This window comes from Dendropsophus ebraccatus, chromosome 14, assembly GCF_027789765.1.
Source record: "Dendropsophus ebraccatus isolate aDenEbr1 chromosome 14, aDenEbr1.pat, whole genome shotgun sequence".
Taxonomy (NCBI): Eukaryota; Metazoa; Chordata; class Amphibia; order Anura; family Hylidae; genus Dendropsophus; species Dendropsophus ebraccatus.
The window spans coordinates 53,070,966-53,089,554 of NC_091467.1; the positions used below are offsets into that span (position 1 = coordinate 53,070,966).

The following is an 18,589-nucleotide window of genomic DNA, read 5'->3' on the forward strand; positions in this document are numbered from 1 at the left end:
ACAGGTACCCCATAAGTCCCTTAGATGTCCTTCATAGTGCCCACCACAGGTGCCCCATAAGTGCCTGAGATGTCCCTCATAGTGCCCACCACAGGAACCCCATAAGTGCCTGAGATGTCCCTCATAGTGCCCACCACAGGTACCCCATTAGTGCCTGAGATGTCCCTCATAGTGCCCACAACACGTGCCCCATAAGTGCCTGAGATGTCCCTCATAGTGCCCACCACAGGTACCCCATAAGTGCCTGAGATGTCCCTCATAGTGCCCACCACAGGTACCCCATAAGTGCCTGAGATGTCCATCATAGTGCCCACCACAGGTGCCCCATAAGTGCCTGAGATGTCCCTCATAGTGCCCACCACAGGAACCCCATAAGTGCCTGAGATGTCCCTCATAGTGCCCACCACAGGTACTGCATAATTGCCTGAGATGTCCCTAATAGTGCCCACCACAGGTACCCCATAAGTGCCTGAGATGTCCCTCATAGTGCCCACCACAGGTGCCCCATAAGTGCCTGAGATGTCCCTCATAGTGCCCACCACAGATACACCATAAGTGCCTGGGATGTCCATCATAGTGCCCACCACAGATACCCCATAAGTGCCTGAGATGTCCATCATAGTGCCCACCACAGATACCCCATAAGTGCCTGGGATGTCCATCATAGTGCCCACCACAGGTGCCCCATAAGTGCCTGAGATGTCCATCATAGTGCCCACCACAGGTGCCCCATAAGTGCCTGAGATGTCCATCATAGTGCCTGAGTTATTCCCCATCTACACTACAGGTCAATCTGTGTCTGACAGCGCTGTTCCTTTAAGAGGAGGGTGAAATGATTTCTAAGAAATAGAAAGTGAAACTCCAGCTTGAAGTTTGCCTCCCTCTAAGATCAGGTTTAAACAAGTTTTTCGCTGGGTTCGTTTCTATTTTGTACAGTGAGTAACGTGACTGAACCCCAATCCTCCATCATCCTACAACAGGGGTAAGTACATAAATCTGTACAGATGTAGCAGAGCTGAACTGTGACATAAGCTGAGGACTCTCAGGGCAGAGTCACCCGCAGGCCTGTGTAACCCCTCGGATATCACATATATCAAATGACATGAGTTGTGGCGTAATCAGCTCTGCTACATCCAACTTGCTGCTCTGCAGCATCTGACACACTCAGCTCTGCTTCATTTGCTAAAATAGTCAATGACGGTCACATAAAAAATGAGTACTTGAGCTGCTCTGCTTCCCCTGTATCAGCCAGTAGGGCCACCAGTAAAGATGTGTGTTAACCGCTATGGCTTCCATTTAAACACTGATAGGACTGTCATCCAGCTTTTCTTGGCTCCTGATAAATGTGTCCAGACATCAATGGCCATTCCACTTTTTTAATTTTGCGGTTTCAGACAAGAAGAAAGAGTTTTCACTGTCAGTAAAAGCTGAGTGACAACCTAAAATGATTGACAAAACTGTTATAATGTTGTCACCCAACTTTCCCAGACTCTTGAACGGCTATTAACCCCTTCCCTTATTCTGTTTCAAGGTCACCATGCATGTGCCAGGGTGAAGGTCATTTAGGTGGAGTCCACTATAAATGCCAGTCATAAGTGCCATTCCTCAGGATTACCGACCTGGAAGGGAAGACTACTAGTGCCAGCATGTCCTGCACACCCAGTGGCCTAGTGTGTATTCACTGATCACTCTACTACTCCATGATGAAGATTTTATTAAGGGGGCAGTATTATCAGGAAGTGTCAGTTTTAAATATTGCAGTTGTCATAATGACCACTAGATGTCAGCACAGCGGTGTACTCCTCACTGCCAATGTCATCTCATTTTACAGCCTGTTGTAAAACTGAATTACTGGAATTTACTAATATGTATCTGACCTATACGTTTCCCTCCAGGCTGCAGAGCTCTTGCCATCTTCTGACACCCTCATCATGTTTAATCAGGAAGCAGAATGGAATTCAGATTACGACTCCACCTGGGAAGATGAGGATGAGGAGAGCCCCAAGAGGAAAAAGCCAAAATCACAGTATCAGGTATGGACACCAGAAGTGTACAAGTAAAACTCGCTGCAGGTGTGTCACAATGTGGCTATGTAACATGAGAAATGGTTTCTTATTCAGTACCTCTGCTCTCAGTGAGCATGGACGATCTGGTTTACCCCTCCTGACCCATTCTAGGTTTGTTACAATGTATCAGTGTAGTCTGGTTACCTCATACAAACTAGATCACGCCATTGAGAGTGCGTACGTTCCACCTTGCGTTCCACATCCTGCGCGTGCGTACTTATATCGTCTTATTTAGAAATCCAATGATATTAGGGCCTAAGAAGAAGAAGAAGATGCCTATCAAACAAAACCAATCAATCTCCTCTACATTCTTATTATTATGATATAGTTTGGACGCCCAATTATGATTACATCACATGGTCGCAAGTACTGTATATCCAATCCACCGTGCATTCCATAATTGTGTGATGTAATCATGTGTGTGATTTAATGATGATATAAGCTTGATGCAGTGGTATGTGTGTGATGTATTGATGATATAAGTGTGATGTAATGATCTCTGTGTGATTTAATTATGATCTACAAAACACAGCAATCACTGAGCTCAGGGAGATCAGTGAAAAAAATCTAATGAAGTACTCACTCAAGAGTCTCCATTGATACATATTATGGTCTATGTGTGATGTAATGATGTAATGTGTGCGATGTAATGATTTGATATGTGTGATGTAATATGAGTGATGTAACGACAATCAATGTGTGATGTCATGATGATGTCTGATATAATGATGACGTGTTATGTGATGATGATCTATGTGAAATGTAATATGTATGATGTAATAATATATGTGATGTAATGATGACATGTGTGATGTAATGATGACTGCACACGTTTTTCAGCAATCCCGCATTGATGTGCATTATTTTTTTGTGATATGACAGCTTTGCTGCATGTGATGTCAATTCTATTTTTTTTTTTCAGCGCAACTATTGGAACAGAGCAGCCAAGGACATGCAGAACTACAGACATGGATATGGCGAAACTCACCTGTATACTGATACCTACCCGGTAATGCCCCCAGCAGAGGTCGCAGCCAGGACATGCAGCGCATTCCAATACTCCTAAAGAGGCATGCAGGGATGTGTATTATCCTGCATGCAGGGATGTGTAATATCCTGCGTGACTACTCATTTTAGCACCATTAATAATCCATTTGCATTTTTTCACCTAGAAACCCACATGAGCCCTTATTTTTTGCACCACTAATTGTACTTTGCAATGACAGGCTGAATTTATGCTTCCACTGCCTAGCTATAAGTGTTTTGGCTGCAGTTAAAGAGGTACCGCGGGCTAGGGGTATTTTGGAGGGGGTGGATATATACGTCGCTGTCCACTTACCTCCCCAGTTCCAGCGGCGGCTCCAAGATCGATCGGCCCCGTTCTCCCATCCCATTGCCACTTACTGGTCTGAGCTGCGGCTTGATACAGGACCCGATGCTGGAACCAGGGAGGTAAGTGGACGACGACATCTATATCCACCCCCTCCCCGGCCATATGGTAAAAATACCCCTAGCCCGGAGTACCCCTTTAACATTTGTAGCAGCAACCAATAGTGTTATATTGTTAACCCTGCCATGTCCATACCCCTTTAACATTTGTAGTAGCAACCAATAGTGTTATATTGTTAACCCTGCCATGTCCATATCTCTGACTCGTACATTGTCTTTGCAGGTACATCAGAAATACATGCCAAACCTGGAGTTCTATCAGAACAAGAGACCGTTTGAACCTTATGGTCAGTAGAGACAAGTAAAACATTAGCTTTATGTGTTTTACCCTACTTTCCTAGATACCTGAATGGCCACCTTTAATACAGTCACATATCTCCTGCTCCTCTGTACTGCTGTAAAGCTGGGCAAATTTGTTATTTGGGACTTTGAAAAAGCTGAGTGATTAGCCTTCACCTGTCATTTAACTTTTTTAGTAATATCTCAGTATAGGCTATATTCATTATACATTATCTCTGCATGACAAATCTGTATGCGGCAATATATGCCCTGCTGTGCTGCAAAGCAGGTCTGCTGTTCAGGCTTCTGAGAGGCTTAGGTGACTATACTGGTTGTTACCCAGCATTCCCATAAACACAGTTCATGCATGTATTCCAGCTTACATGCATTGCGTATTTGTATTAAAATCCTCTCCATCTCAATAGACTCTACCAGGGGTGTAGCTAGGATTCATGGGGTCCCATAATTAAAAAAAACTGTGCAGCACAAAAAGGGTTAAAAGCAGAAGACAAAAAGATCTCTGCTTCAGCTTGTGCACTGATAACCCCTGACCTCTGCAGGAGCTCAAGAGAACAGAGTGAATGAATAGCGGGTGCAGAAAACGGACATGTCAGTTGTTTGCAGCGCCGTGAGGGATCCCGGCCGGAGTGTATACTATGTATACGAAAATATACGTTGTATGAACATAGCCTTACACTGCATCTACCTTTTCACCATGCTCTACACTGCAGCTCTGTCTGATGATGATATTAATGGTTACCACCCTTCACCAAACACAGGTGTAACAATAGAGGAATTTCATGAGACGTGGAGGGAAGACTATGAAGAGCTTGAAAGTAATCACGGCTTCATCCAGTGGTAAGTGCCACTCGTGGAGGGTGTAGGGGTGGGGGACAGGCCAATGGAACTTTCCAATATACAGTGCATCTCTAATCTCCATCATTTATAAGGTTTCTGCTGAAATGGAGCCTTTACATACAGAAGCTGAATACCTGTACAATCTGTTGCTGAGAGCTGAGGGTTTGTTACAATGTGTCGGTGCAGTGAGAATGTATCAGTTACATAATACAGATTGTTATTACAGGCTGTTTCCGCTGCGAGAGCGTGGTGTGAACCCCAGAGCTACCCCACTGACCCTGGCAGAGCTCATGGTAAGGAAGGATATTAGAGCAAGTATGATGCCATAACATATATGGGCAGTGTTTATATGTGCATTACATGTGTGCATGTAATGTATGGGCCATGTTTTTAATGTATAGGTTGTGTGTATATAGAACTGGAAAGGCCATGTTTATATGGTAGGGACCATATATTGTCTACAAGAAATGTATAAAATATACCCACCTTATTTATTTATAATGTAGGGGCTGTGTATGGTGTACAAGCAATGTATATACTGTACAGGCCATGTATATAATGTATGTATATAATGTGCAGGTCATATAAATAATGTATTGGGCATGTTTATAATGTAGGGGCTGTGTATAGTGTAGGAGATATATATATTTAACTAGAAAATGTACCCGGCGCTGCCCGGGTATAAAGTGTCAGTGTGTTAATTAGATTTGTTCTAAGGTGCCCAGGAGGCCAAGCTAAAAGTATTGTTTCAGTGGAATTAGTGTATACCTGTAGTGCATAGTTGGAGGGGTTCTGTATACCCACAATGTATAGTTTTTAGGGGTCTCGCATATCTGTAGTCCATAGTTGGGGGGGGCTGTATACTTGTAGTGTATAGTTGAGGGAGGTCCTGTATACCTGCAGTGTACAGTTGGTGAAGGTCCTGTATACCTGTACTGTATAGTTTGGGGGTCCTGTATACCTGTAGTTTATAGTTGGTGCTGTATACCTGTAATGTATAGTTGGTGGAGGTCTTGTATACCTGTAGTTTATAGTTTAAGGGTCCTGGATACCTGTAGTGTATAATTGGTGGAGGTCTTGTATACCTGTAGTATATAGTTCGGGGGTCCTGTATACCTGTAGTGAATAGTTTGAGGGTCCTGTATAACTATAGTATAGAGTTGGTGGAGGTCCTGTATACCTGTAGTGTATAGTTTGTATAGTCCTATATACCTGTAGTATATAGCTGGTGGAGTTCCTGTATACCTGTAGTATATTTGGGTTCCTGTATACTTGTAGTATAGAGTTGGTGAAGGTGCTGTATACCCAGGGGCTGGCTGGCAAATTTTAGCCCGGGGGGCAAGCACACAGCACTGGCCCATAAGTAGCAGGCTGGCGGCCCATCCTTTAAGGACTACTCTGGCCCTTACCTATAACATCTTCGTCATTTGTGACCAAATATCCTACTGTGCCCTGTGAAGGGATCAGAAGTCACTTTCCTGAATAAGTCTATGGGGCGGCTCAGCGATGACACGGAACGTACCCATAGACAGATGATAGGAATGCTGGGTGACCTCTATCGTACTGAGTATATGATGCTGGAAAGCTGGTTGACCTTGATCAAACTGAGTATAAGATGCTGGGAAAGCTGGGTGATCTCCATCCTATTGACTATAAGATGCTGGGAAAGCTGGGTGACCTCCATCATACTGAGTATAGGATGGTGAGAAAGCTGGGTGACCTCCATCCTACTGAGTATAAGATGCTGGGAAAGCTGGGTGACCTCCATCATACGCAGTATAAGATGGTGGAAAAGCTGGGTGACCTCCATCATACTGAGTATAAGATGGTGCGAAAGCTGGGTGACCTCCATCCTACTGACTATAAGATGCTGGGAAAGCTGGGTGACCTCCATCATACTGAGTATAAGATGGTGGAAAAGCTGGGTGACCTCCATCATACTGAGTATAAGATGGTGGAAAAGCTGGGTGACCTCCATTATACTGACTACAAATACAAGATGCTGGGAAAGCTGGGGTTTCTGTATTTTTTTTTTACAATAGTTTATATCACTGCTGTGGTCCCTATAGGCATTCCTCTTTTTAGAACACCCCCCTCGTGTGTGCACCCCCCATTAGTAAAAATAATAATAAACAAAACAACAAACACACATACTTATATGTATCCTCTATGTACTCCTGTATATATGTATCCTCTATGTACTCCTGCATATGTCTCCTCCTGTATATATGTCCCCTCTATGTACTGCTGTGTATGTCTACTCCTGTATATATGTATCCTCTATGTACTGCTGTATATATGTATCCTCTATGTACTGCTGTGTAGGTCTCCTCCTGTGTGTGCGTATATACATATATATATATATATATATATATATATATATATATTCACGAGGGAATATGCAATGCAGGAAAATTTGGATCAGTGTAACATATATATACACACACACAAGAGGAGACCTACACAGCAGTACATAGAGGATGCATATATACAGGAGTACATAGAGGAGACATATATACAGCAGTACATAGAGGAGACATATATACAGCAGTACAGAGGAGACATATATACAGCAGTACATAGAGGATGCATATATACAGGAGTACATAGAGGATATATGATGTATCCTCTATGTACTCCTGTATATATGTATCATCTATATACTTCTGTATATATGTCTCCTATGTACTACTGTATATACTGTATGTATCATCTATATACTTCTGTATATATGTCTTCTCTATGTACTCCTGTATATATGCATACCCCCCAACTTTTGCTGGGGGGAAAGAGGGACATAGCCACGCCCATAACTGCGCTCTATGACCCCCAAAGCCACATCATCTATTATCATTATATAAGTAACAAATATTATCACCACTCCTTCACCACATAGTTACTTATACCACCATACCACTGGTGCCTCCATCTAGGTAGGGTGTAGTAGTGGAGGTATAGTGAATAAGGGGTGTAGTAGTACAGGTAAAGATGAGGGGTGAGGTAGTACAGGTATAAATGAGGGGTGTATTAGTAGTACAGATGAGGGGGATTAGTAGTACAGGTAAAGATGAGGGGTGTAGTAGTAATACGGGTATAGCTGAGGGGTCACTGGGGGAAACTGGGGCAGCTGGGGGTGACTGGGAGAGCTGGGGGTGTACGGGGCAAACTGGGGGAGCTGGGGGTGACTGGGGGTGTATGGGGCAAACGGGGGGAGCTGGGGGTGACTGGGAGAGCTGGGGGTGTACGGGGCAAACTGGGGGAGCTGAGGGTGACTGGGAGAGCTGGGGGTGTATGGGGCAAACTGGGGGAGCTGGGGGTGACTGGGAGAGCTGGGGGTGTACGGGGCAAACTGGGGGAGCTGGGGGTGACTGGGAGAGCTGGGGGTGTACGGGGCAAACTGGGGGAGCTGGGGGTGACTGGCAGAGCTGGGGGTGTATGGGGCAAACTGGGGGAGCTGGGGGTGTATGGGGCAAACTGGGGGAGCTGGGGGTGACTGGGAGAGCTGGGGGTGTACGGGGCAAACTGGGGGAGCTGGGGGTGACTGGGAGAGCTGGGGGTGTACGGGGCAAACTGGGGGTGACTGGGAGAGCTGGGGGTGTATGGGGCAAACTGGGGGAGCTGGGGGTGTATGGGGCAAACTGGGGGAGCTGGGGGTGACTGGGAGAGCTGGGGGTGTATGGGGCAAACTGGGGTTGACTGAAGGGGGACTGGGGACAGTTGGAGTTGACTGAAGGGGGACTGGGGGAGACTGGGGATGACGGAGGGGAAATGGGAAAGACTGGGGGTGACTGAGGGAGACTGGGGCAGACTGGGGGTGATTGGGGGGGACTGGGGCAGACTGGGGGTGATTGGGGGGGCTGGGGCAGACTGGGGGTGATTGAGGGGCACTGAGGCAGACTGGGGGTGACTCTAGGGGGACTGGGGCAGCTGGGGGTGATTGGGGCAGGAGTGCACATAGCCCTCCTCCTCTTCCTCTCACCCTGGCACACAAGTTCCCCTCCCGGCCACACATGCAGGTCCCCAGTCTTTGAAGGAGGCCGCAGGGACTGTAGTGGTGATATCACCACTACAGTCCCTGCGGCCTGCTCCAGAGACCGGGGACCTGCACGTGTGGCGGGGAGGGGAGCAGGACGTGATATTTATAGCTCAGGCAGGTCAGTTGCGGCTCTGTTAGGCGGACTGCCCGACCGCCCTGCACCTCACCTCCGGCCCGACACTCCACGCACCGCCATAAGCCCGCCATGCACCTCACCTCCGCGCCGCCCGCTTGACCTGCACCTCTTGCCCGGCCGCCAACCCGACAATCCATGCTGCTCCACCTGCAATGATTTTTTGTGAAAATTTAATTTAAGATTTTTACAAAAATCTAATCGATTCTAACCTTCTGGGCGAATTTATTTGTTTACTCACCCAGCCCTAATTCCTCTGTATGTCTCCTCTTGTATATATGTATCCTCTATGTACCCCTGTATATATGTCTCCTCCTGTATATATGTATCCTCTATATACTCCTCTGTATGTATCCTCCTGTATATATGTATCCTCTATATACTCCTCTGTATGTCTCCTCTTGTATATATGTATCCTCCATGTACCCCTGTATATATGTCTCCTCCTGTATATATGTATCCTCTATATACTCCTCTGTATGTCTCCTCCTGTATATATGTATCCTCCTGTGTAGGTCTCCTGTATATATGTATCCTCCTGTGTAGGTCTCCTGTATATATGTCTCCTCCTGTATATATGTATCCTCTATATACTCCTCTGTATGTCTCCTCCTGTATATATGTATTCTCCTGTGTAGGTCTCCTGTATATATGTATCCTCCTGTGTAGGTCTCCTGTATATATGTATCCTCCTGTGTAGGTCTCCTGTATATATGTATCCTCCTGTGTAGGTCTCCTGTGTATATGTAGCCTCTATGTCAGGGATAGGGAACCTTGGCTCTTCAGCTGTTGCAAAACTACAACTCCCATCATGCATGGACAGCCTATGGTCCCCTCCCCCTGCCCTATGGCCTGCTGTGTAGGTACCTGGCTTCCTGCAGACACCATCTTCTCTGTCTTCAGGCTCTTCTAGCCCAGACACAGGAGAACCAGCTGGGAGGAGAAAGCGGCCTCTGGTGGCCGGAGGAAGATACTGCGTACAGCAGTTTGCTTTTTACCATAAGCCTCATAGGCTTATAGAAAGCATAATGGCCATAAAGGGGGCGGGGCTTACCGTCATGGGGGCGGGGCTTCAGTGGCCGCTTCCAGCACAGACCGGATCCACAGCACAGCCACAGGTAAATATGACTGAAGAGGGCCGGGGCTGTAAGCAGGGGAGGCACTGAGGACTCCAGCCAGCTGTCAGCAGCCATGCGGCCCTGACAACTGGGGGAAGACCAGCCCAGGGGGCATATGCCCCCCTGCCCCCCGGCCCAGCCCGCCCCTGTGTATACCTGTATTATAGAGTTGGTGTAGGTCCTGTATACCTGTAGTGTATAGTTTTGAGGTCCTGTATACCTGTAGTGTATAGTTTGGGGTCCTATATACCTGTAGTATATAGTTGGTGGAGTTCCTGTATACCTGTAGTGTATAGTTTTGGGGTCCTGTATACCTGTAGTGTATAGTTTGGGGTCCTGTATACCTGTAGTATATAGTTGGTGGAGGTCCTGTATACCTGAAGTATATAGTTGGAGGAGGTCCTGTATACCTGTAGTGTATAGTTTTGGGGTCCTTTATACCTGTAGTGTAAAGTTTGGGGTCCTGTATATCTGTAGTATATAGTTTTGTGGAGGTCCCGTGCACCTGTAGTGTATAGTTTTGGGGTCCTGTATACCTGTAGTGTCCTGTATACCTGCAGGGTTGTATTTACCTGTATGGCAGTGTTATTCAGTCACAGTGTGTCGGTATTGGTCATGTCTGGTATGGCGGTGTTATCCAGTCACAGTATGGCGGTATTAGTCAGGTCTGGTGTGGCGGTGTTATCCAGTCACGGTATGGTGGTATTGGTCAGGTCTGGTATAGCGGTGTTATCCAGTCACAGTATGGCAGTATTGGTCAGGTTTGATATGATGGTGTTATCCAGTCACAGTATGGTGGTATTGGTCAGGTCTGGTGTGGCGGTGTTACCCAGTCACAGTTTGCCGATATTGGTCAGGTCTGGTATGGCAGTGTTATCCAGTCACAGTATGGCGGTATTGGTCAGGTCTGGTATGACAGTGTTATCCAGCACAGTATGGCGGTATTGGTCAGGTCTGGTATGGCGGTGTTATGCAGTCACAGTATGGCGGTATTGGTCAGGTCTGATATGACAGTGTTATCCAGTCACAGAATGGCGGTATTTATCAGGTCTGGTTTGACAGTGTTATCCAGCACAGTATAGCGGTATTGGTCAGGTCTGGAGTGGCGGTGTTATCCAGTCACAGTATGGCGGTATTGGTCAGGTCTGGTATGACAGTGTTATCCAGTCACAGTTTAGTATACCTGTAGTGCCCTGTATATACATGTAATGTATAGTTGGAGTAGGGGGCCCTGTATATACATGTACTGTATAGATGGAGTAGGGGGTACTCCAGCCCCCCCATAGTATAGACCCCCTGTGTAGCCCCCCCACACAGTAAAGACCCCCTGTGTAACCCCCCCCCATAGTATAGACCCCCTGTGCAGCCCCCTCCCATAGTATAGACCCCCTGTGTAGCCCCCACATTGCAGCATTTATGTAAAAAAATGAAGAAGAAAAAAACAAAATACACTCACCTCACCTGGATCCTGGATCTCCCTCTGGTCTGGCAGCTTTTCTTGTAAGTTCAGCGAGTTTCCGGGATGACGGCCCCGGCCGGAAGCTCACTGATGCAGTTCCGCGGCGTCCGGACTTCTCCTCTCTACTGCTCGGTGGCTGACATGTGACGTGATGACGTGACATGTCAGCTGCCGAGCAGGAGCTTCTGGCTGGGGTCTGCGTCCCGGAAGCTCACTGATCTTACAAGGGGTCTGGCGGCCGGAATTTGTTTTGATTTCGGGGAATTTTGCATTTACGCCGTTCGCCCTATGGTAAAACTGACTGGTTATGCATGTTCCTCAAGTCGTTATGATTACAACGATATGTAACATGTATAACTTTTATATTATCTGATGGCTTGTAAAAAATTCAAACCATTGTTAACAGATATATGTTCCTTAAAATCGCTCTATTCCCAGGCTTATAGCACTTTTATCCTTTGGTCTATGGGGCTGTGTGAGGTGTCATTTTTTGCGCCATGATGTGTTCTTTCTATCGGTACCTTGATTACGCATATACGACTTTTTGATCACTTTTTATTACATTTTTTCTGGATTTGATGCGACCAAAAATGCGCAATTTTGCACTTTGGAATTTTTTTGCGCTTTTTGGAATTTTTTTGCGCTTACGCCGTTTACCGTGCGAGATCAGGAATGTGATTAATTAATAGTTCGGGCGATTACGCGCACAGCGATACTAAATATGTTTATTTATTTGTTTGTTTATTTATTTATAAAATGGGAAAAGGGGGGTGATTTGGACTTTTAATAGGGGAGGGGATTTTTTATTAATAAAAAAACATTTTTACTTTTTTTTTACATGAACTAGAAGTCCCCCTGTGGGGCTTGTATATAGACAGCAATGATCTCTCATAGAGATCAATGCTGTGTATATACACAGCAAAGATCGATTAGATCGGTCACAGATTGCTATGGCCTGCTGCAGGCCATAGCAATCTATTGCCGAGCCGGGATCAGCGTCATTCCGACGCTGAGGCCCGGCACAGGCAGAAGAACGGATCTCCCCCCCTGCGATCGCATCGCGGGGGGGGGAGATCCGTCCCACTAGACACCAGGGATGTCAGGTTTGACAGCTGCACTTAGAGGCTTAATTAGCCGGCGCGGCAACGGGACCCGCGACGGCTAATAGAGGCACTGCCCGGCTACACATGTCAGCCGGGATCTGCGCCGTTCAGAGCGGGGTCCCGGCGGGACCCCTCTCTGAACACCCCGCGCGGCACAATGACGTATCAGATACGTCATGGGTCGCTAAGGGGTTAAAGGGGTAGTGCGGCGCTAAACAATTATTCACAAAATAACACACATTACAAAGTTATACAACTTTGTAATGTATGTTACTGTATGTATGTGAATGGCCCCCTTCCCCGTGTTTCCCCCTACCCACGCTAGACCCGGAAGTGTGGTGCATTATACTCACCACATCTTGTGTCGACCCCCGTCCGCCATCTTGGGACAATGACGTACTCTTCAGGAGGCCAGCCGAACCGCTCCAGCCATCCCTCATGCCGGCCCCCCTCTGCCGCGTCATCAGCAGCTTAGCCGCGATTGGCTGAGCATAACTGTGCTAAGCCAATCGCGGCTGAGCACAGTTATGACGCGGCAGAGGGGGGGCGGCATGAGGGACGGATGGAGCGGTTCATTCGGCCGGCCTACGGAAGACTACGTCATTGTCCCAAGATGGCGGACGGGGGTCGACACCAATGCGGTAAGTATAATGCACCACACTTCTGGGTCTAGCGTGGGTGGGGGGAAACACGGGTAAGGGGGCCATTCACATACATAGCACACATTACAAAGTTGTATAACTTTGTAATGTGTGTTATTTTGTGAATAATTGTTTAGCGCCGCACTATCTCTTTAACAGCACAGAGGGGATCGGGCCAGGGGGCACATGCCCCCCGGACCAGCCCGCCCCTGCCGCGGCCCCCCCCGGATTGGCAATCGGGCAGCCCAGCGGGCATTTGCCTGGTCTGCCAGATTACCAATCCGGGCCTGGCTATGTGTCATAGAAAGCAAATACTAGTCGCTCATCACTAATGTACAACCGTGTCTGGCAAGTCACACTTGTAGAAGGAAGTGTGAAATATCACCCCAGTGAGGCTAGATGAAGCAATTTTTAATGATTAATGACTAAAGATGAATGATCACAAATAAGATTATTTATCGTTAACCTGAAATCATTCACCATATTACACAGAACGATAGTCGTTAGTTACGATCGTGACAACGATCATTACTACGATCGTTTACTCCATCTGATCCCAGCAAAAGTAGGACCGTGCAATTACACTGAACGATTAGTGAACAAATGTGAAATCACAGCAAACTGTGCGCAAACTGTGATCAACTACACACAAACGATTTTTCGATCGTTGCCTGCAAATACACAGAACTATTATTGTTTAAATTAAAACGATATATCGATTTTCCGCACAATAATCGCCCTGTGTATTATGACCCCAAGCTCATAAGAGAGGATACTCTCTACACATTTCAATATTGATGCTAGACTATATACCCTGCAATGAGAAACTCAAAGAAAAGGGTACATTCTAGATCTTTCAATACTAAACATGCTAGACTGTATAACCTCTGAGAGGAGAGGATACACTCAGTGAAGAGGGTACATTCTAGACATTTCCATACTGAACATGTTAGAATGTGAGAATCTCAGAGAAAAGGAAACATTCTAGGCTCAACTGTAGCTTTAGTCTTCCTCCTCCATAAAGCAGACTGTACAGGACCTGTGGTGACATCATAGTCACATGGTAAGGTCCTTCCTGTGTTCTCTAACAGTTACTGAATTGTCTCCTGGCTGCAGTTTTTCCCTGATTCATGCAAAATTGTGGTAAAAAGCAGTTGTTGTGTTGTTGTTTTTTTTTGCAAACCATGGCATAACTGTAGCCAGGAGACAATACACCACTGAAAGTATAAGTCTGTTTGGACAGCCATGCCCCCCCCCCCCCCTAGGAGCTCAGGGCCCTGGGCTACCCCCTAAAAGAGTCCTATTCCACGGGCCCGATCAATCATGTAAAAGAGCGCCGATCTGCTAGATCGGTGCTCGTTTACTGGGCCTATTCCACAGTCCGATAATCGTTTAGCAAGTGCTGCAGGGACATTGTTACCGATATCCTTGCAGCCCTTGTTGTTAAACACCATACATTACCCCGCCAGGTTGCAGGGTTTCTCCTGCACTTCTTCTCCCCTGGTCCCGTGCTGCAGCTTCGGAGCGGCCTGTCTGAGCTGACAGACCGTTCAGCCAATCACTGGCCAGTGATTAGCTGAGCAGTCTGTCAGCTCAGGAAGGCCGCTCCAAAGCTGCTACTGCGTGCGGGACCCGGGGAGAAGAAGCGCAGGAGAAGCCCTGCAGTCTGGTGAGGTAATGTATGGTTTGTTAAATCGCGTCGCCCGCTGCGCACCGCTATTCCACATAGCGATGCGTGGTCGGTGACGGATGATTTTAGGTTTGCACCTAAAACAGACCAATAAAGATCCGCTACTGAATACATGGCTTGTGTTTATATTGTACAGATCATGTATATAACGTATGCTTTGTGTTTATATAATACAGATTATGTATATAATGTACGGGCTGTGTTTATATTGTACAGATCAGGTATATAATCTATGTGTTGTGTTTATAATGTACAACCTGTCTATATAACATCCGCCTCTATTCTAGGCAATGAAGGGCGATGAAGTTGTCAGACAGCGGCTCCTGGAGTCCTATGAGCTCATGTTGGGGTTTTATGGCATCAAACTCCTGGATAAGGAAACCGGACAAGTGTCTCGATCTGAGAATTGGGAGGAGAGATTTTACAATATGAACACGTGAGTGAGGCTCTCAGATATGGGGGCTGTCATCCAGCTTATCCAGAACCCTAAATGTCAGATCCACAGTTGTGGGATATGTCTATATATGCAGCAAGACAACCCCTATGTGCACTGTAACGGTGGCCATTTATGTTGCCTTAGTTGTACCTGTGTCTGGAAATGCTGGATAATGACAAAAACAGGTTGAATGGCTGTATGACTACATATCTAGGAAACATGTAAAGCTGGGTGGTCACCAATAAAGTAGCCACTATGGCTTGAGCAGGAGGTCAAGAAGCTTTCCCTGACACACATAGCTGTATGGCTAGTTTCCCAGGCATGCTTGCAACTATAGTATTTTCATAATTTTCCCTCATATCCTTCACAGTCACACCCACAACAACCTGCGGATCACCCGGATCCTGAAGTGTTTGGGGGAGATGGGCTATGAGCGCCTCCAGGCCCCTCTGGTGCAGTTCTTCCTGGAGGAGACCTTGTGTCACAACAACCTACCCAGAGTGAAGAGGAGCGTCCTGGACTACTTCATGTTTACGGTGAGAGACAAGCAGAAGCGCAGGGATCTGGTGCACTATGCCTGGGCGAACTACCCCTGGGAGGCATCCGGGGAACCGTTCATCTGGGGGCCGGTGGAAAAGCTCAGAAATCTCACAAATGAGCAGGAAAATGAGAAGGAAGGGACAAGGAATGGAGGAACCTCAGAAGGGAAAAGAAATGGAGGAACCTCAGAAGGGACAAGAAATAGAGGAACTTCAGAAGAACTGGAAGATGAGGAAAGCCTAGAGCAAGAAGCGGATGCGACTGCAGGAGGTGGAGATGTGGCCCCCAAAGACCATACCCCTAATGCTGTTGGAGGGCCCCATCATAATGTTCTGCAGCAACCAGAGACTGGAGAGGGCATGGGGGAGGTGGCTCAAGGAGAGGAGCCTAAGGTGGACCGACTGGGGGCCCAAAATGATGATGTATGTCTTGGAGATGCTTTAGAAGGTGAAGATGTAAAAACCAGCCACAAAAATGAGGCACAGACAATAGAGAACAACAACTCAGGGAATAAGGAGCAGATGGCGGAAAATGAAATCTCTGGGGATGAGGGGCAAATACCACAGAAAAAAAACTCAGAGGATGATTGGCATATGCCAGAGAACAAAAGCTTAGGGGATAAGGGGCAGATAACAGAAAACAAAAGCTCAGAGGACAATTGGCAGATAACACAGGACAAAAGCTCAAGAGATGAGGGGCATATACTAGAGAACAAAAGCTCAGGAGATGAGGGGCATATACTAGAGAACAAAAGCTCAGGGGATGAGGGGCAGATACTAGAGAACAAAAGCTCAGGGGATGAGGGGCAGATACTAGAGAACAAAAGCTCAGGGGATGAGGGGCAGAAACTAGAGAACAAAAGCTCAAGGGTTGAGGGGCAGATAGTAGAGAACAAAAGCTCAGAGGATGAGGGGTATATACTAGAGAACAAAAGCTCAGGGGATGAGAGGCATATACTAAAGAACAAAGGTTTAGAGGATGAGAGGCAGATACCAGAAAACAAAAGCTCAGGGGATGGGGAGGAAATAGAGGACACAGGTTTAGAGGATGAGAAGCTCATAACAGAAGATACAAGCTCAGGGAGTGACAGGCTGACAACGGAGGACAATGGTGTTAAAAATAAGCAGACAAAGGTGGAGAGTAGCTTGGGGAATGAGCAGGCTACAGAGAGCACTAGCTGCATCAACTATAACCACACACTAGCAAATGATAACTCAGGAAATGCAAAGCTGATAACAGAGAGCACTAGCATTGGCAATGAGAGGCTGACAACAGAAGGCAATAGCCTGGGCAATGATGACATGACAACAGGGGTCGCCAGTCCAGAACAGGAGACATTGCTGACACAGACAAGAGAACCTGAAAGCCTCAGAAGTGAGAAGAAGCAGGCACTGTTGTCAGGGTCTGGAAAGGAGGAGGACACCTGCTGTCTAGTAGACAGAATACTTTCATTTAATTTTTGCTGCTTTATCTGCCTCTGCACGCAGCGTAAGTGACTTACACCCATGAATCTACATCTACTTAAAGGGATTGTCTATGATGGACACACACCCACTACTTACCCTGGGATGTGCTAACGATAAAATAATCTTGGGATAGTTTCTGATAATATTGCCCCTAAATGCTCTTTATTTGATATTTTAAGAATGGAAGCTATCGTATGTTGCTAAGGGGGGATGAGGTGGACAACTGACACAAACACCTTGTCACCTCTTTAGCTCCTCCAGTGGTTGATAATTGTACTAACATGACCTAAAGCACAATACACAGCAGATTTGATGCCTATCCACATTGCACATTTTTTTCTGCCGGTGATTGGCGTGTCTGTTGTGGCTTATTAATAAAGTTTTTATATTTTCTTCAAAAGTCGTTTATGTGATTATTACAAGAAGGAAGGATGTGCACAGTCCCAAGAGGGGCCACAGCCTCAGATGCACATACCCCCTGTTTCTAGGAAAGTTGGGCAACGACCCATTTAGTCGGCAGTACAACTGTCACGTTAATGGGCGATAACTCAATAAAGTGATACTGTCACCCCGTTCTCAATGCGGGTGTTCGCAGTATTCACAAGCTTAGTTGCTGCACATTCAATATTTACCTGTATAACACTTGTCTGTGTCTTTTTTCCACTCTAAAATCGCCTAATTTTATTGTTGGACAGTGGCAACTAGGCGGGGCTTTACAGCCGTTGGGCACACAACCCACCCGAGAGATGGAGCCCAAAGGCTGTGAAGCCCCGCCTAGGTGACGCTGTCCACTCTCCAGTGGATTCCGTCCCGACTCCCACTTAAAGATCTGCCCCAGTATAGAGTGATAGATAATATCATTACTAGATATATAGGCCATTCATGACTGTAGGAATTGTGAGTAAAACCAACACTAAAGCTCTACATGGAACTGTTACCCAACTTTGCCACCAGAATCCTGAATGGCACGCATATCTGGCTAGAGATGGAGAGAGACCCCACCTTTCCAACTTTTTGGTCCATTTGAGGTTCGCGATCATAAGAAAGCTGGATGAAAACCAATGTAACCGACACTACAGCTTTTATGGTAACCCAACTTTTCCAGACAAGGAAAAGCAACTAAGAAACTCTCCCTGATTAAGTGGTCCTGCACTTTTTGTAGCAAGTCTATTTGCAATTTAAGACTCCAGGAGTGACCACTACTCAGCTATCCTAGACTCCTGAATGGTAGGTGAGACCAGTTATAGAGTGCGATCACACCCTCACCCACTCTAATATCACTCCATACCTAGGTAAAGGGTGAGAGCTGTAATGT

The 18,589-nt window shown here is 46.5% G+C and overlaps 1 protein-coding gene across 1 annotated transcript; it reads left to right on the forward strand.

Annotated features, from left to right (window-relative positions):
- The first annotated feature begins 856 nt into the window (after positions 1-856).
- On the forward strand, positions 857-17,653 carry LOC138772995 (opioid growth factor receptor-like protein 1). Its single transcript, XM_069953850.1, has 8 exons — positions 857-982; positions 1,896-2,033; positions 2,989-3,075; positions 3,739-3,802; positions 4,574-4,652; positions 4,879-4,945; positions 15,120-15,268; positions 15,639-17,653. The coding sequence occupies exons 2-8, from the start codon at positions 1,932-1,934 to the stop codon at positions 17,302-17,304; spliced, it is 2,214 nt and encodes a 737-aa protein (XP_069809951.1). The 5' UTR covers positions 857-982; positions 1,896-1,931; the 3' UTR covers positions 17,305-17,653.
- The last annotated feature ends 936 nt before the right edge of the window (positions 17,654-18,589 follow it).

Coding starts and splice junctions, on each gene's coding strand:
- LOC138772995 (XM_069953850.1), top strand. CDS start 1,932: ATGTTTAATCAGGAAGCAGAATGGAATTCAGATTACGACTCCACCTGG. Junction 2,034..2,988: donor AGCCAAAATCACAGTATCAG/GTATGGACACCA, acceptor TTTTTTTTTCAG/CGCAACTATTGGAACAGAGC. Junction 3,076..3,738: donor TGTATACTGATACCTACCCG/GTAATGCCCCCA, acceptor TTGTCTTTGCAG/GTACATCAGAAATACATGCC.